Genomic DNA, 25,376 nt, shown 5'->3' on the forward strand with positions numbered 1-25,376 from the left:
CGGTTCCCTTGGCGAGTATTATCTGTCTCCCTCTTATTTAGGATCTTTTCTCACCATATAAAAATGTTATCGGTGAGACAAACCTAATAGTAGGTTTATTTAACCTATTCAGTGCTGGTTGGACTTTACCTTAAATATGGTCATACTTTATTTCTGCAATCTTTTCTCCATAATCTTTACTGGTTGAAGGACTTGTCCAGAGATAGAAAAAACATGCCCGCTTTTCTAAAACAAAAACAAAGCACAATACCTGTCTACAGGTTGTGAGCGGTATTGCACTTCATCCCTATGATCTATAGATTACATAACCTAGATAGGCGTTTTTTTGGAATAGTTGTTTTTTTGGAGCCACAGTGCTAATCTGCAGGTAACTGATATTTTAAAAGGGAATCTGCCAGCAGGTATTTGCTTTGTAATCCGACAGCAGTATGATATAGGGACAGAGACCCTGATTCCAGCAATGTATCACTTTGTTTACTGGGTGCAGCAGTTGTGACAAAATCAGTTTTCTCTGATCTAGCAGTACTCAGAACGCTGATCTCTGTATAACCCACCTACACCACTGATTAGCAGCCTTCTGTGTACATTGTATAGTGACAGAAAGTTGATACTCAGTGGTTGGCTCGGGATTGGACCAGGAGGCACAAGACAACTAGTCCTTTAGTGATAATTTCCTGCTGATAAAACACTGATTGTTTTGAAACAGCAAAACACAGCCTAGTAAGTGACATATTATTGGAATAGGGGGTCTATGCTCCTACATCATGGTGCTCTCTAATTACATACCAAAAACCTGCTGATTCCCTTTAAATATATGTAGCCTTCAAACTGGAATTGTGGCTGTAGGGAGAAAATTAAAGAGGTTGTCCACTACTCTATCAGTGATGACCTATCCTTAGGATATCTGTCTGGTCAGGGTCCGACACTTGTCCCATCAGCTGTTCTCGTCAACTGCTCACTTGGGGAGCTGCTCAGTCTTCTGATAGTGGCCGCAGCCAGGTACTGCACATCCACCTCCTATTGATTTGAATAGGAGAGGTCATCAATGATAAAGTAGTGGACAACCTCTTTAAGGTATATTATCTCTGCAGCTGCTCGCTTCCAGTCCTTGGGGCAGTGCCAGGGATGTGACCAGTCTGTGCTCACCACACAGTGATCACACGCACTGCTTCTTGACTGACACCCTGCTCTATAGCCTAGATGCTGAGCAGGATGCGAGCCCAGGAGCGGTGGGCGTGAAGACCGCACACTCGCCGTATAGGGAGCGCCGACTGTTCACAACGCCAACATGGCCACGATGATTGGAAGTGAGCAGCTGCAGGAAGAATATAACTTGTTTTGCTCCCTGCATCTGCACTTCTAATTAGATTGTTGCACATGCTTAAATGGGTTTTCCGACAAAGTGCAGTTTAATCAATAGACCTTGGAATAATAATAAGTTCCACAATTGGATGTGTTAAAATAAAATGTTCCTGTGCTGAGATAATCTTATAAATGTGCCCCTGCTGTGTACTGTGTAATGGCTGTGTCTGACTGTGCAGGAACATGGTCTGATCATACCACAGCTCCTGTGTCCCTGCACAGTAAGACAAGATTATCTCAGCACAGGAACATTTTTTTTAACACATCCAGTTCTAGAAATTATTATTATTCCAAGATCTGTTGATTAAAATGTAGTTTGTTCATGGGGAAACTCTTTAAAATGGCATTTACGTGCAAATGATCACTATGGATGCAGGTAAATAGTTCTGTAAGTTTTTTTGCTGACCGTTTTGAGTTAAAGAGGTTCTCAACTTAAAGAGGACATGTCACCACGTCAAAAGTGGCCAGTTTTTGCTCTTTACTTACACTCCCATGGATATGCCTATATTATATCTATCTATCTATATAATACAGGCATATCAGACTACTCGGGGGAGTGGTGGGAATAAAATAAGAGCTAAAACTGGCCACTCCTGACCTGGTGACACGTCCTCTTTAATTTCCTTGTAAATGAATGTGATAATTACATAGTGGAGCCTGGCAATGACACGGTGCAAGTTCTGCCAATCTTACATACAAACTGTTTACCATTAGTTCTGCTGGCATTGTAATATGTGGCAGTGCCAACAGGCAATGCCAGCCTCTGAGAAAGAAGATTGGCCGTGTTGGATTTTCCCTGTAGAAGTCTGGAGGTTGCTTTGCCTTCATCACTTTATAGAAATAATATGAATATTGAGCATGCAAGGTAACATGATTCCTTCAATGTGAACATATATTAATGCCTGGGGCTAAGATCAGTCCATAAAAGCTGCTTTAGGTCACATTCAATGTCATCATCTGCAATGTGTATTCCAAAAAAAGGACTAATGAAGCTGAAGCGCCCCATTACCACACACCTTTGATATATGGGGTAGAGCCAATCCTCCATATTGTCCAAATACACTTCTCACATATTAGTTAGAAGTATTATGTGGACACTGATGTTGAATCCAATATTTAAGGCCGGCTTCACACATCAGACATTCAGGGTATTGACCACAAAGTCCAGACCGGCAGCGGATCCTGACCCAAACTCCGCAGCCTCATAGGCATATACGAGTATATGAGGTGTTGAGTTCTGGTCTGGAGATCTGCGGCCAGTCCAGACTTTGTGGTCATTACTCGGACAGTGAATAGTGGCAATGTGAAGCCGGCCTTAAGTCTGGTAAATTAAAAGATGAATTGGCACTGAGGATATCAAATCACATATTGCCTGTTTTATTTTGCTCCATATGTCTTCTTTACAGGCGTCGTCCAGGACTAAGATACTGAGAACTTAGGTGGACGTCATTGTTAAGACGTGATGCACAGATAAGGTTACACCAGCCTGGATACTAAAAAGAAAAGCCATGGATGCCGTCCGGTAAGAGCTGGTACTCCCTATCCCAATCCAGTGACCACAGACCACTGTCGAGGAAAACGGAGTGGGGTGTACAAATTGAATCGCACCAACTCTAAAGCGAAGCTGTGGCACCTGAAAATGTCCACCACACAGCGTATGGAGCTGTGGTCTTTCGGCTTCATAGGGTTTACATCCGGCCGCCGCTGCCAGAGCTAATAACAGCTGACCTGGGGAGGTGCTGGACCTTCCCATTCTGATAATGATGACCTACCCTTATAATAGCTCAATATCAGTTCTGGACAACCCCTTTAATGCGACCAAAGATCGCAGTATTCCCGACACCATAATGTCATTAGAGGTGAATGTGTTGTGGCCGGCACGTTGTTAAGTCTGCAATATTAAAGTCATTTTGCTCTTTTGTGACTTGCGCGCTACGGTCACACCAACTTACAAGATGACTGTTATGGTGGCGTTAGTGTGATCTATGGCCATGTGATGTGTGTAACAGCCAAAGTCGTTGTGTAGCCCCGGACCTAATAAAATCATTAATGCTTGGGTGTTATAAATATTGCAAATATCCATTATATACATTTATATAGAGAATTATTAATAATTACACATTCATGCAGAGTATATGCAAATCAATCTTTGTAACCCTCTAATTAAAAAAAAAAAAAGCAGCAAGGGAGGGACATGGCAATCGTGTGTGTATCAGGCTCATTATTGCTCCCCTCTTCTGAGAACCATATGGAGGTGCAGTCAGAACGCCTCTCCAGAATGTACAAATGTAGAGGGAAGAGGGATTACTCCAGCTTTGTTCACTTCCGCACTGGGAGGTGAGCAGGGACAGCGACGTCACATCTACAGATATCTGCTGGCTGGCATGCGGCAGGTATGGGAGTCCCTGGCGTGTTCATTAGCACAGGTGCATGATACCTGCCGCTCATACACCCGAGCCGGCAGATATCTGCAGACATGACGTCACCAGCCCCACTCGCCTCCTGATGCGGAAGCAGATTACCTCTTTAAGGCCACGTTCACACATTCAGTATTTTACAACAGTAAGGCTGTGTGCCCACGATGCGTTTTTTAAGCGTTTCCGCAGCGGCAAAAACGCATGGTAGAAGGCCTGCCATGTTCCCCAATGATAATCCGCATGTGCTGTGCACATGCTGCGGAAATTTCCACTGCGGATTATCATTGCGGAAAAAAACGCAGCACTACCAATTATTTTGCGGAAGCGCTGCGTTTTCACCGCCATTGACTTGCATTAGAACGCGCCAATTCCGCAAGACTGCATCTGTACTTGCGTAATTGGCGCGTTCTAATGTGAGGATGGTACCCGGGTGGAGAGGAGAGGAGAGTCTCATCCACACCCAGGTACCATTAAAAGCTGTAAAAAAAAAGAATAAAATAAAAAATAAAGATTATATTCACCTTCCGACGGCCCCCGGACTCCTTCCCTGTGCTTGCCTGAAGATCGCGCAGGACTGAAGGACCTGCGGTGACGTCACAGTCATGTGACGGCAGATCCTTCAGTACAGCGTACTGCGATCTGCCAGCAGCCAGCACAGGAGCGCAGCAAGTCTCGGGGGCCATCGGAAGGTAAGTATAGGTTTATTTTTTGACATTCTCTCGGGTCACACTATATAAATCCATGCCGTTTGCATGGATTTATATAGTGTGACCAAGTTGACAAGCACTTTCCAAGTGATGCTAAAATCGCCTGGAAAGCGCTTGACAACCCGCATGCGGAAATGCATGTGAAGAACGCTTCACATCCGCATGTCCCTGGCAGGAAAACGTATGTACAATCCGCATGTAAAATCCGCATGTACAATCCGCATGCGTTTTTTCTGCCAGGGAGATGCAGAAACGCTCAGGAAAAAATCTGGAGCATTTCTGCATCGTGGGCACATAGCCTAATTGTAAGCCAAAACCAGGAGTGGGTGAAAAAAAAATGCAGAAGTGGTGACGTGTTTCTATTATACTTTTCCACTAATTGTTCCACTCCTGATTTTGTCTTACAAATACTGATGTAAAAAAAATAAAGTCTAGTTATGGCCTTGCGATCCTTAGGTGCTCATAAGGTATGTACACTGCGTCTTCTAGTTATTGCCTTTACAGCACCACATCCCCTTTCCCCGGGGATAAAACAAACAATGAATGTGGCATTGCATCCCCTCCATTGTCCGGATCAGTGGGGGCCCAACGGATCAGAAAGTGATGGCATATCCTTGTCATACATTCCATCACTTATCAGATAGGGAAACCTCTTATCAGCATTTCTGTGCTGTACAGATCTGTGATATGGGCCTCTATTATTTAATTCCACTGGATGCTTGATAAATGTTATATAGACAGGGGTCTGACAACTCGGAAACCTCCACCGATCACTAAAACAGGAGACACCGGGTTCCCGCTCCATCCGCTGCGCTCGACTGTCTGTGACTCTGCTGGAATGGAATGAAAATCCACAATCTCCACCTTCACTTTATGGAAACTCCTTATTGTCCTGGATCAGCCATTCTAGCCATCATTGGAGCGGCCTGCAGTGCAAGAGCGGGATTCACCTTCTGCTTTACCTGTAATACTTTTTCTGTTTAATTTTCTTAAAATATCTGATATGTGCCTGAATTAGATGCGGAGTCATGTGATCCAAGCACTAGCAAGCCGTCCTGCCAGTTCACAATGCTAAGCTGAGCATCAATTTATTAAGGAGCTGAATACCTTAGTAACTGGAGATAGACCGTATGCTGCGGTTTGGCAAAAAAAGATTTAAAAGTCTGTATTAAATTCCCGTCCAGCACTGTGAAAAAGCAGCTTTGCAGCAGAATTGCCCTGTTCTTCCCTATCTCACCTTCTTTCATGAAAGCGGAGAACCTCCCTATCCAAGGGATAGCGGATAATGTCCCAATCATAGTCGCACCCCCAGCAATCCTAAAAACCAGAGCTCTGACAAACCCCCTGTTAATGGAGCAGTGGTGGATCATGCACAACTCCGCTCCATTCATTCTCTATGGGACGGCTGGAGATCCCTGAGCACAGCGCTGGGCTGGCCTTCACCGCCCTAATACAAATGAATGGAGCAGAGGTGTGCATAATCGATCACTTCTACTTTCACACAGGGCTCTTCAGAGCTTTGGTTCTCGGGATCTCAACCGATCGGGAAGTTATCCTCTATCCCATGGATAGGGGATAACTTCTAAATTTGAGAAGACTGCTTTGAAAAATACATTGAGTATGACCATAGGGTAAACAAGGGAGAGTCATCATTCTTCATCCCTCAATCTGTGTCTCTTAAATGCTGCGGCCACCATTGGAATCCAATTTTTTATTGTCCCAATGCATCTATGATAAATTAAGAAACTTTGCAACAGATCAGAGTGAAAAATTCCCTACCATTTGGTTTCTACAGCTCCAATTCAGACCCAAGTGTCTCCATGGTAACAGACAAGAAACAAACCGAGTGTAGACTGACCATGTAGTCGTACTCCTTACTACCTGCCTTTTGCTTTTTGCCAACCTACAAAAAGCATAAAATAGTGGACAAATGGTGGATAATGAGACTGCAGGACTATACCATACAGGGTGTTACCATGGAGATGTATGGTCTGCGTAAGAGATGTAGAAACTAAAATGGATAGGAAAGTTTATAATAAGGCCAATGGCAAAGTTCTTTCATTTTTCATAAATGTATTCTGTAAACGATGACTAATAAAATACTAATTAATCCGAACTTTAGTTTTCAAATAAAACGTTGGCTTCTCCATTTTCAAGAAGTGTCCATTTTTTTTTTAATATTTGGAAAAATATAGACTTTCGAACTAACTATACAAGTTGCATTCCCCTTTTAGTTGGGACTGAAAAAATACTATAAGTAGTATTAATTACATTAATTACAGAGGAAGACTCTGATAGCCAAGAAACATATCCCAGTGCAGTGACTATAACATTCTTCCATTATGATTTAGTATTGGGTATACCAATAACCTGCTGATGAAACCGCTAACCGGGATTTTGCTGCCGGTTTTCCACATTTACAAGAGTACAGTATGCCGAACCATAAGGCACACTGTATTAGATTCAAGCCCTGGGTTACAAAATACCAAATGGCCTAACACTTTTGTAAACATATCCGTTATATATAGCTTTACCACCAGATGCGTTCACATTATACGCTGTGAAGAGGAGACCTACGGGCCAAAAAATGGCCAAGAGGGCAATTCTTCTAAGTTGAAGGCCAAGTTCGGAGGATCTCATCCACACCTAGTGGCCCTGTCGTAGCGAATGTTAGAACGTGTACAGGACATTGGTTAGAAAAGACTAATGCGAGTTATGTTCAATCCTTTTCCTGTTCTGCGACAGTTTTAACTTCAAGAGCATTTCTTCATTTTTACAGGTTTTTCAAGTTTCTCTTCATAGTATACATGGGTCTTTAGTTCCTAAACTGAAAAATAAGATAAAAGAAAGTTAGATTATATTCATTTACCAATCATTCACTACCAGAAATAAAAGCATGGTTGGAAAAAAAACATAAATCCATTAAAGTTCAACCAAAAGATGACAAATCAAACAATTCCTACACTTTTCCACAGCTGTTGAAGTTATTTAGTTCTTAGAAACCATCTCAGCCTTTTTTGTGACCAGCTCTTGATGTAGACTATTCCACAGATTCATAGCTCTTATGGTAAGGAAGCCTCGTCTCCTCTGGAGATTGAACATATCTGTTCTGCAGATGGAAGGAGTGCTCTCTTATCTTTTTTAGTGGGTTTTACATGAAACAGCTTTTGATCATACTTTTTTTGTACGGGCTATTTATGTACCGTATTCTTTGGACCACAAAGATGCACTTCCCCCTCCTCCCCCCCAAACTTGGGAGGAAAATGGAGGGTGCATCTTATGGTCTGAATATAGCATCCCGTGAAGCGATATCGCAGGAAACAGGGTCCCTCCCTCATGAACGGCGGCAGAAGCAGTGCGATGCTGCGGGCCTGGTATCAGCGGTCAGGCAGAGCTTTCTCGGCGGCCATTTCCCTGAAGCCTTAGGCCGCACGCGCAGACGGGGAACTCGGCCCAGCTGAGATCTCAACAGCGCAAGCGATGCTTCCAGCGGCCATCTTCCTGAGGCCCACGGCTTCAGGGAAATGGCCGCCAAAATCCCAGTGTGCCATGCTCCAGCTCGGACGGCCCTTTCCCTGTAGACCACAGCTTCAGGAAGATGGCCGCTGGAAAAGCAATGCATTCCCCTCTCACTGCTTCTGCTGCTGCCGGGTTCCAGAGGGAGAGACCCTGCTTCCTGCGATCCTGCTCCACCACCGCGTCAACCCCCCACTGCTGGGGCACACCCTTCTCCCACCAAGGCCCGCAGCATTGCTCCACTAATGCCAATGCCGGCTTCCTGAGGGACCATGCCTCTTGTGACCCCAGCTCCACCGCCGCCGTCCCCAGGAAAGAGACCTTTTCAGACTATAAGACAGACCCCCATCTTATAAAAAAATATTTTTTCCTCCCCAAATTTGGAGTGCATCTTATGGTCCAGTGCATCTTATAGTCCGAAAAAATACGTTCCTTGTACAAGGTACCGTATTTTTCGAATTATAAAACATTTTTTTCCTCCAAATTTGGGAGGAAAATGGGGGTGTGTCTTATAATCCGAAGTGGGCTGAGCGGGGGGGGGGGGGGGGGGTCACAGGTCGCTGCTTCAGGAGGCCGGTGGCAGGAGTGGGTGATGCTGTGGGCCCTGGTCTCTCATAAGATGTCGTCACTGATGAGCAGAGTCCCCTAGGACTAGGAAGCCCTAGGAAAGGTGAGCGGCAGAAGAAGAGGAGGACAGCCAAGAACCTGCTGGATAGACACCATCAAGAGACATGAGAATGACCATTGGTGACTGAAAGAAGCAACGCAGGACAGAACTGCCTGGCAAGCGATGATTGATAGAATGGTCAAGAGCGATACTAGACTGACCAGATAGGAGACGATATCTTTATATTTATCCACATTGAATCTCATCTGCCAAGTGGATGCCCAAACAGTTTATCCAAGTCAGCCTGTAACTTATGGAAATCTTCCATAATCTGCACTGTACAACATAGCATGGCGTCATCTACAAAAATAGAAACAACACTATTCATCTCGTCTTCTAAGATAAATAATAATAAACCCTTGGTATAGTAAAGGGAATCTGTAACCCCCTGGGACGTATATAACCTATTAATATGGCCATACAGGTGATAGGACTAGATTTAACATTTCTATCACCTGTATGCCCATATTATTGGCTGACACGTGTCAGGGTGTTTACTCCTCATCAGTGCAAAGCAGGAGGACCAATTTGGCTGGGTGAGAGGCTTCTGACAGTCTAAGGGGTAAAGTTTCTCTTTGTGGAAAATGCCAAGTTTGTGTAAGGAGACTTATAGGGCACCATGCGATGTTCCTCTGAGAATTAAAATATGCAGGTAACGCAAAGCAGTCCTCCGGCTTTGTACGAATGAGGAGCAAAAAACCCTGAAACATGTGTCTACAAATGGAGTCTCTGGTTTCGTTTTTTTATCTTAAGTCATGTAGCAAGGCCCTTTAAAGGGTCGATATTGACTTTTAGGATTGCTACCTTCAATAGGTAACACTAGAGTTCCTGTTCACGTTCTCTCTGAAGACCCTATTTGCATATGTAAATTCCCAGAGGAACATCACCAATTTGCCTGCACCCAGACACCGATTGTGCTTCGTGCCTAGAATGGAGTTGCTCCTATTAGTGATAATAATAACAATTTTTATTTTTATAGCGTCAACATATTCCGCAGCACTAGGATGTCTTGGGAAGGGGCAAAGTCTCCCATATTATGATGCAGAGCTCATAAAAGCAAGCAGCTGAAAACTTCTATGCTGATTACTAATGGAAGTGAGGTGTTGCAGGATGGGATTGTATATAGAGGGGCTGAGAGTAGTCATATACTGCAGATTCAGTGTACATAAGAGGAGAACAGTGATGTACAGCAGGATGGTGCTGTATACAGGGAGGATGAGGTGAGTGATGTACTGCAGGATGGGCCTGCAAGTAGAGGAGGGGAGTGTTGTGGTGCAAGATAGTGCTGTATACACAGGGTCTGAGAAAAATGATGTACTGCAGAGTGAGGCTGTATATAGAGGGGCTGAGAGGAGTGATATACTGCAGGATCGGGCTGTATATAGAGGGGTCTGAGAGGAGCGGTGTACTGCGGGATGGGGCTGTATATATATATTTACTATAAGGGCACTAAGTGTATTATATCTTATTTGTGAGAGCGCTCACATGGAAATTGATATTTTCTAATGGCTATTTCACTTCTAGAGAGAACTAGGGGACCTTACCATAGAAGCGGCACTGTGCTGGGCATTATTACTGTGTGTGACACTAAGATGAGCACAGTTACCACGCAAAACAGCAAGTGCAGTTATAGGCACAAACAGGGTGGCGGCAGCAGCATGGGGAATTTATGCAGGTTCGGAATAGATGGGGTTGCTGGAAATGTAAGAAGTCAAATGTGTGTTTCTTGTAAGCTCTGCAGATAAGTTTTGGCTGGAAGAAGTCATAATGGCGGACTGGACCAAATGGAAAAGTAAACAACTCCATCAGCAAGAGCATCACAAGTAATGGTACTGTAATATCTTAATATTTTATGCACACTGGTATCTACTAGGGCTGTGGAGTCGGAGCCCATTTTGGTGGAGTCTGTATAAAATGTACCGACTCAGACTCCTAAAATATATAATAAATTGGGTACAATAGTTTAATGCAGTTTGTGGGGAATATTTTTTCCTAAGAATTTGGGAAAGTTATGAAATGTTCTATAAATGTCTGTCCTATTCCTGATCTAAGGGTCTAGACTTGTAGCGGAGATGAATCTGTGCTACAGTAAATTTATCACTTAAACATGAGCCGTGTATGAGGGAGTCAGAGTTGGAGTCGGTGTCATGGAAATTGAGGAGTCGGAGGTTTGGCTTACTGACTCCACAGCCCTGGTATCTATTACTATACCATCATTGTATGGCGGTAATAATAGTCTTTGTATAATGATTTTTTCAGTAGTAGCATTGTCTTCTGCTTAGTTCCCTTATACCCACTGATTAGGGAGGACCTATTGTTTCATCACTGTTCCTAGTAGGCTTGTGAGGAACACAGCTCTGCAGGCTTCCCAGACTCGTATAAGTCAGCCATTGTCAGACAGCAGCGTCTATATGGCCGGCATCAGACGTGACAATGCAGTTACAGTAGGATTTTTATGCTCGGATGCGCCTTGGCCCGGCATGAATACCCTGCTCTGTGAAGAAGACTCTCCAGACGTGAATATATTTGTAATGGCAGCACAAACTACCATAATACTGCCCCCTATATACAGGAACGTGGGACTGATCTCTCCGCTCCTGAGCACGGTCAGGGATCGATGGTGCGAGTTGGGTGGACCTATGCAACTTTACTTTGAAACCTTTGCTCGTCACAATATATCTCTGAACTTCACTGACTTGAAGAACTTACACACATGGACACATATGTTTGCCTTTTGAGGCAATCACTGCAAACAAGCGATTTCCATAACTCTCAATCAGACTTCTGCCCCCATCCACAGGTATTGTGGTCGACTCCTTGTAAGCAAACTGCTCCAGCTATCTCAGGTGTGAACGATGCCCTCTCCAGACCGCGCGTTTCCCAGAAAAGGGGATCCAAGGGGTGACGTTTCTCGTTGCGGAGAGTCACATGGCAAGCCTGACATGCCAAGGTGAGGAAACTTTTAAGTCGCAATGCTCCTCTGGGAAATATTCAAATTGTGTCTTCAGAGAGGAAGAGAACTATAACTCTATTGCCACCTATAGGAATTAGCAATCCTAAAAGTTAATATTGACTCTAACGAGCCTTGTCACATGACTTAAAAGCAAAATCCAAAAGAGTTATGTGACAAGGCTCGTTAGAGAGTCGATATTGACAAGGAGAAACGTTGCACGTTGGATCCGGCCAGATGCCTCTCATCCAGCCAAACCAGATCTCACACTTTGCACTGGTGAGGGGCAGTACCCCGAAACACAGTGTCTGCAAATTGAGATTTTGGCTTTAATCCTGTGACAAGACTCATTAGAGAATCAATATTGACTTTTAGGATTGCTACTTCCTATAGATGGCACTAGAGTTCTAGTTCTCTTCCTCTCTGAAGAGACAATTTCCAGAAAAGGGAGGAATGACTGCCAGGCCATCCTAGAATTTACTGGTAATCCAGCACTAGGCTTTTTATGTAGTTTATGGAACATTTAAATGGATTGTCCGCAAACTTGGATATTGATAGTATATCCTTATGCTAGGTCATCAATATCAGACCAGCGAGGATCTGACACCCAGCAATGTCACTGATCAGCTGTTTGTGGTGTTCTCAGCTGGGTGCTAAAGGAGCCAGGCCTACATGGGTCTGAACACAGTGTAGTGGCTGATCCGAGTACTGCACCTCGGCTCCTACTGAAATAAATGGCTGCAGTACCAAGAACAGCCACTACAGTGTACAGAGCAGCGCAGGCTTGGCTCCATGCACTGTTTACATCTGTCCGCCACTGTAAAAAGTGGCTTAGTGGGTGTGCTTGGTGTCAGCCCCCACCAATCTGATATGGATGATCTATATAAGCAGAGGCCATTAATATCTTCCTTTACTACATTTTTTCAGGTGCACAATAAATCTGAAGAGTTTTCCTGTTATGTCCTTCAAATGTCACAGATGCTGCATTAAGGTTCCTGAATTAATAATGACTAAAGCGACCTTGCCTCCTGCGGCATGCTGCTGTCAGCTAGAAATTATAAGTATGGCCAGACATTGAATCAGAGTCCTGCTGCGAGATCACCCTGTTCTAGATGCCAGCAGCGCCGATTCAGGAGATGCCCACACAGATATACCAGCAGGACAACAGCCATAGTAAGTCAGTGCAATGGCACGGGCCTCTCTTATAAAGTAAAGGCACATCGCTAAGACCCCCACTGATTGAGAGTTATGGGTCCACAACACTGGTTCAGTGCTGGCTCACTTTTGCAGTTTTCCCTGCACATAAGGGCCCATCCTGGGCGGGCAGTGGCGCGCAGCGGGGGCCCATCCTGGGCGGATAAAGTGAATGCAGGTTCCAGCAGAGCCTGACAATGTAAGCCATTTTCCAGAGCATCAGATAAGTTTTGTGTCTCCAGATACTGAATGATACTAGATACAGATGGACAATAATGTCTAATAATAAAGGATCTCACAAACACAAATCAATGCAGAAACCACAGCCGAGCACCCAGGACATGAGGACACAGCTGTGCATGTGATGTGACCGTGCTCTGTACCATCAGAGGGACAGACTCCTTCCTGACATTATATGATATATTACTTTGGCGAATCATTTCTTTACTATAAGTTGCTGGGATCCAGGCCTCCAACATACAGAGCTGATAATTATCTGCGTAGTATTCACCAGTGGTCAGGGGAGCAGGATCCGAGAACTTCCCCTACATTTGATGGTAGGAAAGAAGGACACCCGTGCCGCACAGAGCACCAGAAACAACAGCTTCCCTCTACATCCTGTGCCGGTCAGGAGCAGAAAATCAACTGGAACAAACATTTCATGCACATTTAAAGGGATCGTCCAAGACTTTGATATTGTCTTAGCATAGGTCATCAATACTGTGATTGGTATTGTGAGTCGGACATCCGGCACCCTCACTGATCAGCTGTCTGCAGCTTCCACGGTGGCCGGATGTACAAAGTATATGGAGCCGAAACATCACAGCGCCACACATTGTGTAGTGTACTGCAGCTCAGCTCCTACTGAAATGAATGGGAGTGGAGCTGCTCTACTCAACCAATGGCCACCTATGGGTAAGTCATCAAAATCTAAGACCTGGACAAACGACAAAAAAAAAAAAAAAAAAAAGGAAAAAACTACTTTAAAAGGCCATGTCCTTCCTTTATAAACAATGTGGTATATAATTTTTGAACATTTCCATCTGATCATTTGTCAATTAAAACAATTTACTCATTTCCCCAGATGTTTAACATAAGATTGATTAGAGTCATAAGTCTAAAACTTCGTGAGCAAATAAGCCACCCTCAGTTTACCGGACGACATGTTACTTTACAGTATTTATATCTGATGTAAAAATAACACTTCCCAGAGTGGAAATCACTAAAGAAAGCGCCATCCAGACCCTGGACCAGCAAGTAATGCTGGGAAATCTCTGCTCTGAAGGCTGCAGAATTACAGGCTGTAGTGCAGGCAGGAACTAAAGGTCAGCACTAAAATACTGCGGCACGGTCACTATTTCAGGGGGGGACGGGATCCAGACTGGAAGTCCTTCTGGCTAGGCTCCGTTCTCACTAGCACTCAGTTAGGGGTTCCCGTCACTGTCGACAGCAATAATATTGCAGCATGCAGACAACTTTAACCCTTTAAGGCTAGTCCTGCTTAGAAAACCTATTTTCAAATATGCAATTGAGAATCACTGAGTATAGAGGGGTCTCTATTCAGGACCCTCATCTTTCTTTTTCTATTGATGCTCCATACACTGCTCAGTGGCCACTCCTGGTACTGCAGCTCAGCTCCTACTGAAGTGAATTGGCAGCAGCCATTACACAGTACACAGAGCCGCGGGGTTCAGCTGCACTCATTACATCCTGGCGCTGATCAGTGGGGATGCCGGGTGTCAGACCCACACCAATCTGATATTGGCAACCTATCCCAAGGATGGACCAGTACATAATATACAGTGCATGGGTTAAATCTGGGTATACTGAACTACCGGCAGCGACATCTCCTATAGTTTAAAGCAACGTAGAAAATCTTGCGACATTTAGCTAATAGAAGCAATGATAAAACACTGGCTGAGAGGAGTGGGGTGTATATTACAGTGGTTATAAGAGAAGTGGTCCTCCGCCGGGCACATCAGAGGGCAATGACGGGAGAACTGTGCTCATGTGTACACTGGACTCTAAACTATCAAGTCATTGTAGCCCTCCATCGCTCCTAATAGTCCAATCCCACCATAGTTTGTGCTGTGTCGGCTAAAAAGGAGAGCTTACAGGTGATAGATCCATAATGGCGCTGGGCTCTAAGGGGCTCCCACCGACTAGGGGGTCTTCACATGTCTCATGGGATAAAATCGCTCAGCAGTCTCCCATTTTCTTGCAAGGAACAAACAGAACAAAAAGCAAACTGATCTCATCAGCCATTAAAAAAAATCACAGTGACTTTAATGGAGAAGTTCATGGAAGGTCTTTGTGAAATTGATGGAGCCGAGTAATGTAATGAAACCCCAGTGTCACCTTGAGGAATATGGATTGAACATAACATCAATGTCTGAGTGCTAGAAGGTAAAACCAGGGCTGTGGAGTCGGAGACCATTTTGGTGGAGTAGGTATAAAATGGACCGACTCCAACAATATATAATAAATTGGGTACAGTAGTTCAATGCAGTTTGTGGGGAATATTTTTTTCATAAGAATTTGGGAAAGTTATGAAATGTCCTATAAATGTCTGTCCTATTCCTGATCTAAGGGTCTAGACTTTTAGCTGAGATGAATCTGTGCTACAGTAAATTTATCACTTAAGCATGAGCCATGTATGAGGGAGTTGGAGGTTTGGCTTACTGACTCCACAGCCCTGCGTAAAACTTCTGGGATCCCATCTGGACCCTACAACAGAGGGCCGCAGCACCAGACAACTCGACTTCCCTGTGTGTGCTACTTCGCTCTCCTCCCAAAGCCAACACTAGAGAGCCAGCCTTCTTCCTCATGGAGGAGAGCTCATTGGCATACTATTTTATCAAAGACCATTGCCTTGCCAATAAGACTCCCGATGCCAGCTTGGTGGTCTCCACATGGAGTATCCCCTATGCGTCCATCTAATGTCCCTCTCCTAGTCATCCTGTGCCATCCCTGATGAACAGCAAAAACACAGAAACAGCTGTCCGCAAGCGGAGGCCTTATTCTCAAGTTTGTTAAAGGGAAACCATTGACTTATAAGGTGTCCATCATCCATAGGGGGCACTAGAGAGCAGGCTTTCTTCCTCTTGGAGGAGACAATGTTGGATGGGTGATGTACCCAGCAGTTATTTCTAATCAATATTCCAGCAATGTTATAATCTTGGAGTCATTATTTTTATGCATAGACCTACATCGGATATACATAAAAAAAAAAAAATTTTGCAACTTACTTGCCTGCCACCTTTGCTAATGGTGTGCTTGGTCCCCGTGGTACTAGTCAATGGTGATCTATCGATGGGCAGAGAGAGGTCATTACCATCATGTAGTTGGTGGGTCATTCACACTGATGGAATGGGTGGAGGGGAGCAGACTACAGGTACTGGAAAGTTTGCAAACTATTATTGAGATTCTGCTGTGGGTTCTACTACCTATCAGCAAAACTGTCTAAAGAAAAACAGGTCTGTCACCAACAGTAACCAATCAAAGAGCTGCTTTCATTTTACAACAGCATTCCAAGATATGAAAACCGAGATCTGATTGGTTCATGTGGACAAAGGCAGCCTGTCACCGCACAGTCACCGAATGTCCTCAGCTGCTTCCCTGCTGTCAATCAGTATGACGTTGTGGCGGCAAAAAACAGCACCGGGCACAACAGGTAGGTAGGTAGCAACTACCTGCTTGTTAATGCTCATTTCTAAGGCTGTGTTCATACAGGTTTTTTGTTTTTTTTTGAGACTGATAAATCTGCTAAGATTTTCACTTAAAAAAAAAGTGTTCTCTCTGAGTTTTTTTCTGAAGAAGTTTTGGAAGAGTTTTTTCCCGTTCTCTGCAGCCTTTTGACTGGACGGTGCCCAGTTTGAAGAGGTTTCCTTCGGGATCTGTTTCCAAGAAGTGACCTACAGAAATCCCCAAGTAAATGGTGGATGATCATGCACACCTCCCTACATTATCAATGGGACCTCTACAAACAGCAGAGCGCTGCGCTTGGCTGCTCTTCGGCACTCCTATGAGGATGAATGGACGGCAGTGAGCATGATCAACCACCTCTTCAGATTGGTGGGGGCCCAGCGGTCAGACACACATCGATCGGGAAGTTATCTCTTATCCCACGGAATAAACTCAACATTACCCCTTTAATGGGGTTCTAGCCCAATATTATGTGGCCCATATCTTTTTTTCTACAGCTATAGCATACTGTCATGATTTTTTTTTTGTTTTTCTTGGTACCAGCACTCCTTCCATTTGATACTGGTGTTTTTAACTACTTCTGGACGCCCGGGCAGTCAGCACTTTTCATGGCACTGATGTTCTAAAACATGAATTTATTATTATAGCGCCATTTATTCCATGGCGCTTTACATGTGAAAGGGGTATACATAGCAAAAACATTTACATAATCTTGAACAATATAAGTCAGTGACTGGTACAGGAGGAGGGAGGACCCTGCCCGCGAGGGCTCACAGTCTACAAGGGATGGGTGAGGACACAGTAGGTGAGGGTAGAGCTGGTCGTGCAGTGGTATGGTGGAGCGAGGGTTACTGCAGGTTGTAGGCTTGTCGGTAGAGGAGAGTCTTCAGGTTCCTTTGAAGGTTTCCACGGTAGGCGAGAGTCTGATGTGTTGGGGTAGAGAGTTCCAGCGTAGGGGGGATGCAGGGGAGAAATCTTGCATGCGATTGTGGGAAGAGGAAAAAGAGGGGAGTAGAGAAGGAGAACTTGTGAGGATCGGAAGTTGCGTGCAGGTAAGTACCGGGAGACTAGGTCACAGATGTATGGAGGAAACAGGTTGTGGATGGCTTTGTATGTCATGGTTAGGGTTTTGAACTGGCGTCTCTGGGTAATGGGGAGCCAGTGAAGGGATTGACAGAGAGGAGAGGCCGGGGAATAGCGGGGGGACAGGTGAATTAGTCGGGCAGCAGAGTTTAGGATAGATTGGAGGGGTGCGAGAGTGTTAGAAGAGAGGCCAAAGAGCAGGAGGTTGCAGTAGTCGAGGCGGGAGATGATGAGGGCATGCACTAGTGTTTTTGCAGATTCGTGGTTGAGGAATGTGTAAATCCGGGAGATATTTTTGAGTTGCAGTCGGCAGGAAGTGAAAAGGGCTTGGATATTTGGTTTGAAGGAGATCAGAGTCCAGGGTTACCCCGAGGCTGCGATCTTGCGGGACTGGGGAGAGTGAGCAGCCATTGACGTTGATGGATAGGTCAGTTGGGGGGGTTGAGTGAGATGGGGGAAAGATGATGAATTTGGTTTTGTCCATGTTAAGTTTTTGAAATCTAGCAGAGAAGAAAGATCCAACTCCGACTCCCTCATACATGGCTCATGTTTAAGTGATAAATTTACTGTAGAACAGATTCATCTCAGCTAGTCTAGACCCTTAGATCAGGAATAGGACAGACATTTATAGGACATTTCATAACTTTCCTAAATTCTTATAAAAAAATTATTCTCCACAAACTGCATTGAACTACTGTACCCAATTTATTCTATATTGTAAGAGTTGGAGTTGGTCCATTTTATACCGACGGATTCAGACTCCACCAAAATGGACACCGACTGCACAGCCCTGCATAGGGAAGAAGTGACATGGGGCGATAGCTAGACACAGAGGATGAGTCAAGTGAGGGCTTTTTGAGGATGGGTGTGATCGAGGCATGTTGGAAACATGACGGGAAGACACCAGTGACTGGTGGAAGAGGTGGGTTAGGGTTGGGATGAAGACTGTGGTAAGGTTAGGGGTGAGATGGGGTGGGATTGGGTCAAGTTCACAGGTGGTGAGGAGTGATTTGGAGAAGCTGGTTTTGGAAGAGAAAGGTTGAGTAGATATGAGGAGGGGCTGTGAGGACTTTAGGCAAAAGCTTTGTCTGATGGTGTCAATTTTCTGCTTGAAGAATGAGGCAAAGTTTCAGCTGAGATTAGAGGAGAGGGAGGAGGCACTGGGGGACGAAGGAGAGAATTGAAGGTGTTGAATAGCTGTTTAGGGTTGTGAGACAGAGGATATGAGAGATGAGAAGTAGGTTTGTTTTGAAACAGTGAGTGTAAACTTGAAAATAGTGAGGGACTGTTTGAATGCGATTAAGTGCTCATTGGAGTGGGACCTTTTCCATCTCCACTCAGCAACCCTGGAAGCCTTCTCAGTTCTTTAGTCAGACTGGTGTCCCAGTGAATGCAGAGTAAGCAGCTTGCAGAAGATCATGCAGATATGGGGGCAGGGGAGCCAGCTGTCAGACAGGACAAGACTCCCCATGGTTTATATGATGTTTGCCTTTCTCAATGGCTGTATACACAAGCTGAGCCAGTGCTTGTTTATACAGATTAGGAAGCACTGACAGTGCTTCCTCCTCTGGACCCTGTGATCGCTGGGCGTAGGGAGCAGGAGCTGCTGGGTCCTGGTAAATCCCATCAGCTTTGTTGTGCAGAATTTACCCTGTAGTTGAGGCGAATAGATCAGCCCCAGTTACAGGGGAAATTAGCAATAAAAATAATGTATTAATATGTTAAAATGCCCCCACAGGGGCCCAAGTCCAGCAATGGTTAAATTAGCAGCGGACCACAAAAAGGGTCCCGTCAGTATTTTGCTCTCAGCTTTTTGCCTGAGACCCCATGGAAGGAGAGTTTAGTGTTGGAGCAGTGTGGCCGCCATTACTGCTGTGGGCTTTGCCTGGCAGCATGACCCACGTCGCTCCCCCTCCTGCTGGTGTCATGGCGGCAGTGGATGCCCTGCGGGCACTACACCTGACAGATTAGGGACCCACCGAGAGGTTCGCTCAGCAGAGTGCTCCTGTGTATGGGCAGCTGTACAATGCAGACATCTGGTACATTAGTCCTGCGCTGTGTGACCTCAGCGGTCACCGGACAGTCACATGAGCCTCACACACATGTCTATGACATAGTACAACGGTGGAGACAGCTACCCATGGCGACCAATCACAAGCCAGCTTACACTTTCTATCCCGCACTGGAGGAATGACAGCTGCAATGTGATTGGCTGTAGGGCACTGGCACTTACTGTAGTCAGCCGGGCTCCTCCGCTCTGCACACAGGGGCCATAGTGGACGTAGCAGTGCACTGTCCGCCTGCCTGTAGGAAGGTCCCCGGGGCCCCCGCACAGTGCCCGGCTCCGGCCGCCTCCATCCTCTCACTACTAGTCCAGGTATCCGTCCAGCACGTCTATGTCGGTCCCCGCGTCGTACAGCAGAGAAGCGGGGTCTGACAGCACTCCGAGCTCCGCCAGCGCCTGGTCCATGTCCTCGGGCAGGAAGACGATGCCCACATTGAGGGCGATGTACTCCATCAGGAAGGCATAGTACAGGATCAGCACATTGACGAAGAACAGGCCCACGTAGAACATATAGGGGGGCTCATGCAGCAGCGGCGGCCCCGGGGGATCCAGCTGTGCGGGGCTCGGCCAGTACCGGGCAAAGCGGAGCCCCCTGGTCGCGGCTGGAGCGGAGCGAAACGGTGATGGGTGACGTCACCGGAAGAGGCGGAGCCTCCCAGTGCAGCCTGACACCCGGAAGCAGCGTTGTGCTGAGGTTGCTGGGGACGAGGGACAGGGGCTGCACACTGGGGCCGTGGGCGGAGATTGGGGTCATGGGGCTCAGTGTGAGGGGTCTGAGGATGGATTTTGAGGGGTAAAGAAAACTGGATGATATTACTATATGAGGCTGAATGTTGGTGGGCTGCACAGCGAACGGGCTTCTTCTCAATGCATGGGGCTGCTTATTGGGGGCATGCACAAGGAAGGGGTTGATTTTCCTCATATGGGTCTGAATGCGGGGGGGGTGATACTGCATGTTGGGGGGTTGCATGGGGGAGGGGGTGATGCTGAATGGGGTGATACTGGATGTTGGGGGCTGCATGGGGAAGGGGGTGATACTGCATGCTGGGGGGCAGTATGGGGAAGGGGTGATACTGCATGTTGGCTGTGTGGGGAAGGGGGTGATACTGCATGCTGGGGGCTGCATGGGGAAGGGGGTGATACTGCATGCTGGATGGGGTGCATGGAGAAAGGGGGTGATACTGCATGCTGGAGGGGGTGCATGGGGAAGATAACACTCTCCTGGGTGTCCATGCAGGGGGCTGGGAAAGTAATGATGTCATTCTTGGGGGTGCTGTGTGGTGAAGTGGGTGTTGTTACTAGCGTGGGGCTGCATGCTGGGGTGTTGTGAAGCTCCGGAGAGATTCTTAGTACCGCTACTCTATTCTGGTCACCTCAGTAGTGAGCTGTCTAGAATGCAGTTACATAAAGGCGGCCTCACAGGAGTAATTCCAATCTAGATGCAACTCTCCAGTGAGCCCGGCACTTCAGTGGGGTGATCAAATGTGTGCACCCACTCACAGCAACAGACCACCTGTGCACACACACTTGGTGGGGTGTCCTGCACAGCATGGCGGGGACATGGTGCCTGGGTAGAGTGCACTGCAGGAAATGTGCGGATAGAATAGTAAAAAGCCAAATAGAGAGAGCAGAGCCAAGATACTGAAACATCAGTCCAACAGGAGCCCAATATTATCAGCTCACAGCCCAGCAGGAGCCCTGATGCACATGGATTTTCCGTTTTAATTTTTTGCTCCTCTTCTTCCCAGAGCTATAAATTTTTTATTTTTTTCATCAATATGGCCGTGTGAGGTCTTGTTTTTTGCGGGACAAGTTGTATTTTTGAACAACACCATTAGTTTTACCATATAACGTACTGGAAAACGGGGAAAAAATTCCAAGTGCGGTGAAATTGCAAACAAAAAGTGCAATTCCACAATTTTTTTTCACCATGTTCACTATAAGCTAATACTGACCTGCTATTATGATTCTCCTGTTCATTTTTTGAGATCTGGAACCGGATGAGGGCTTATTTTTTGCGTGCTGAGCTGACGTTTTTATTGATACCACTTTGGGATAGATATGGTGTTTTGATCGCCCGTTATTGCATTTTATTACAATGTTCCAGCGACCAAAAAAACGTAATTCTGTTTTTTTGATTTTTTTCTCGTTACGTCGTTTACCAATCGGATTAATTTAGTTTAGATTTTTATAGATCGGGCGATTCTGAACACAGCGATGGCAAACTTATTTTTTATTGTTTTATTTTGAATGGGGCAAAAGTGGGTGATTTGAACTTTTAGATTTTTTTAAAACATTTTTTTTCTACTTTTTCAATAGTCCCCTTAGGAGACTTGAAGCTGCGATCTTCCGATCGCTTGTGCTGTACATACCAGGGCTCCAGCACTACTATCTGTAACAAACATCATCTCCTATGAACGCCGGCCACGAGTTTATAGGAGATCTGCAATGACATGCACAGGGGTCATGACAACCCATTGGCGCTTCGCGCTCACGTGACAGGGGCACCGATGGCCGGATTTTATGACACGCATCCGGTTTGCGCGAGTTAAATGCCACTGTCAGCGGCATTTAACATGTTAACAGCTGCGGGTGGATGGCGATTCCACCCGTGACTGTCAGAGGCACATGACAGCTGATCAGATGACTTACTCATAGGTCATACGTCATGAAGGGGGTAACAGAGCACACAAAAATATCAGAAAAATTCTATCTAAATATTGGTCCGATATCAAAGGTGATCCTATTTTATACAATGTTCTTCCTACCAAACCCAATATTATATTCAGGCCCAATATGAATTTAAAGAATCATTTAGCCTCAAGTCGGATTGAGAAACAAACCAATATCAAAAAAATTGCATTAGGAAAATCTTCCCTTTTTCTGGATCTTAAAGGTTGTTACTGCTGCGGCAACTCAATGTGTACATGTCGCTCTATCATCAAACATGGCTGCTCGACTTTTCAATCAATGGGTACTAAAATGACTTTTCAGATTCATCAGTTATTAAATTGCAGCACATCCTTTGTTATATATCTATTGGAGTGTGACTGCAATATGTAGAGAGAACAATACAATCTATTAGATGTAGAATTAATAAGCATAGATGTAATATCAATAATGGACTTATTAATCATAGCTTATCGAGAAACATAATAGAGCATAAACACAATAATTCCACAAATTTACGTCTGACTATATTCGAGCGAATTCCCGAATAGATCCCAGAAATTAGTTAATTGTGAATCATATTGGATGTTTGGATTATTGATTCTTGTACCAGAGGGATTAAATTAAACTGGGGGGAACACAAGGTAGCAAATTAATCAAATAATTAATAGTAAAATTGATATTAAATTTATATGTATATGTTTTTAAATTGCAACCCCCTGCTAATATTTTATATTTTTTATGTTTAGGTGTATGTATTCACTTTTTATTCAATTATATATACAACAGGTGAAATAATCACTGATAGATTTCAGCTGGTGTCATGACTTTCCATGACTTTTTGCACTTCTCTTTCTTCATGTGTTCAATACTTTTTTCCCTGTGTCATTTCTCATTATCCACATAACTTGATGGTTTGATTTCTTTTCCTGTGTGGATTCGATGGGTTGTTACCGACATCTGGTGAGAATTTCATGTCAGTAGCACCTTTAGAAATATAAACTATGTCCTACGAAGAACGGTTAAAGGATTTGGGAATGTTTAGTTTGCAAAAAAGAAGGCTAAGAGGAGACTCAATAACTGTCTACAAATATCTCAAGGGCTGTCACAGTGTAGAGGGATCAGCTTTATTCTCATTTGCACATGGAAACATGAGAAGCAATGGGATGAAACTGAAAGGGAGAAGATACAGATTAGATATTACAAAAATCTTTTTGACAGTGAGGGTGATCATTGAGTGGAACAGGCGGCCACGAGAGGTGGTGAGTTCTCCTACAATGGAAGTCTTCAAACAGAGGCTGGACAGACATCTGTCTGAGATGGTTTAGTGACTCCTGCATTGAGCAGAGGGTTGGGTACGATGACCCTGGAGGTCCCTTCCAACTCTAAGGCTGCGTGCCCACGATGAGGATTTAATGCGTTTCTGGGGTGCCATTTCCGCCGCGAAAACACATTAAAAACGAATGTTAAGTTGTCTGCCATGTTTCCCAATGATAATCCGCATGTGCTGTGCACATGCTGCGGAAATTTCCACTGCGGATTATCATTGCCGAAAATTCCGCAGCACAACCATTAATTTGGCGGAATCGTGCCGAAATCGCCGCTATTGACTTGCATTGAACCGCATAACATCACATACACATGCGGATATTATGCGATTCAATACGCGGATGGTATCCGGGTCTGGAGAAGAGGAGACTCTCCTCCAGACCCGGGTACCATAGTACCTGTAGTTAAAAAAGAATTAAAAAAAAAAAAAAAAAAACATATACTTACCTTCTGATGTCCCCTGTCTGCTCCCGGCGGTGCTGCTGGCTCTTCGGCTTCTCGCGGTGTAAAAGGACCTTACATGACGTCATTTAGTCGTGACAGGTCACGCAACGGCTGACGTCGGCGGTCGCGTGACCTGTCACATGACTAAATGACGTCATGGAAGGTCCTTTTTAGAGCACCGCGAGCCGCCGAAGACACCGGACGCACTGTACAGGAGACCGGGAGCCATCGGAAGGCGAGTATATTGTTTTTTTTTAATTTTTCAACATTTTTATTCCTTTTTTTACTATTGATGCTGCATTTGCAGCATCGTAACTTGGTCACACAACAGAAATCCATGCCGGTTGCATGGATATACACTGCTCAAAAAAATAAAGGGAACACTCAAATAACACATCCTAGATCTGAATGAATGAAATATTCTCATTGAATACTTTGTACTGTACAAAGTTGAATGTGCTGACAACAAAATCACACCTAAATCATCAATGGAAATCAAATTTATTAACCAATGGAGGCCTGGATTTGGAGTCACCCCCAAAATTAAAGTGGAAAAACACACTACAGGCTGATCCAACTTTGATGTAATGTCCTTAAAACAAGTCAAAATGAGGCTCAGTATTGTGTGTGGCCTCCACGTGTCTGTATGACCTCCCTACAACGCCTGGGCATGCTCCTGATAAGGTTGCGGATGGTCTCCTGTGGTATCTCCTCCCAGACCTGGACTAAAGCATCCGCCAACTCCTGGACAGTGTGGTGCAACGTGACGGTGGATGGAGCGAGACATGATGTCCCAGATGTGCTCAATCGGATTCAGGTCTGGGGAACGGGCGGGCCAGTCCATAGCTTCAATGCCTTTATCTTGCAGGAACTGTTGACACATTCCAGCCACATGAGGTCTGGTATTGTCCTGCATTAGGAGGAACCCAGGGCCAACCGCACCAGCATATGATCTCACAAGGGGTCTGAGGATCTCATCTTGGTACCTAATGGCAGTCAGGCTACCTCTGGCGAGCACATGGAGGATTGTATGGCCCTCCAAAGAAATGCCACTCCACACCATTACTGACCCACTGCCAAACCGGTCATGCTGAAGGATGTTGCAGGCAGCAGATCGCTCTCCACGGCGTCTCCAGACTCGGTAACGTCTGTCACATGTGCTTAGTGTGAACCTGCTTTCATCTGTGAAGAGCACAGGGCGCCAGTGGCGACTTTGCCAATCCTGGTGTTTTGTGGCAAATGCCAAGCGTCCTGCACGGTGTTGGGC

General features: G+C 45.2%; 1 protein-coding gene across 1 annotated transcript; it reads right to left on the reverse strand.

The window, feature by feature from the left end:
- Nucleotides 1-331: 331 nt before the first annotated feature.
- Nucleotides 332-20,327, reverse strand: DEXI (Dexi homolog). The gene is made up of 2 exons (XM_073647736.1): nt 19,835-20,327; nt 332-7,313 (listed from the first exon to the last, which is right to left on the reverse strand). Exon 1 carries the CDS (start codon nt 20,174-20,176, stop codon nt 19,970-19,972), a length of 207 nt encoding a protein of 68 aa, XP_073503837.1. The 5' UTR covers nt 20,177-20,327; the 3' UTR covers nt 332-7,313; nt 19,835-19,969.
- Between the last annotated feature and the right edge of the window lie 5,049 nt (nt 20,328-25,376).

This window comes from Phyllobates terribilis, unplaced genomic scaffold (genome assembly GCF_046119375.1).
Source record: "Phyllobates terribilis strain yellow unplaced genomic scaffold, ASM4611937v1 Scaffold_9__5_contigs__length_417890890, whole genome shotgun sequence".
Classification (NCBI taxonomy): domain Eukaryota; kingdom Metazoa; phylum Chordata; class Amphibia; order Anura; family Dendrobatidae; genus Phyllobates; species Phyllobates terribilis.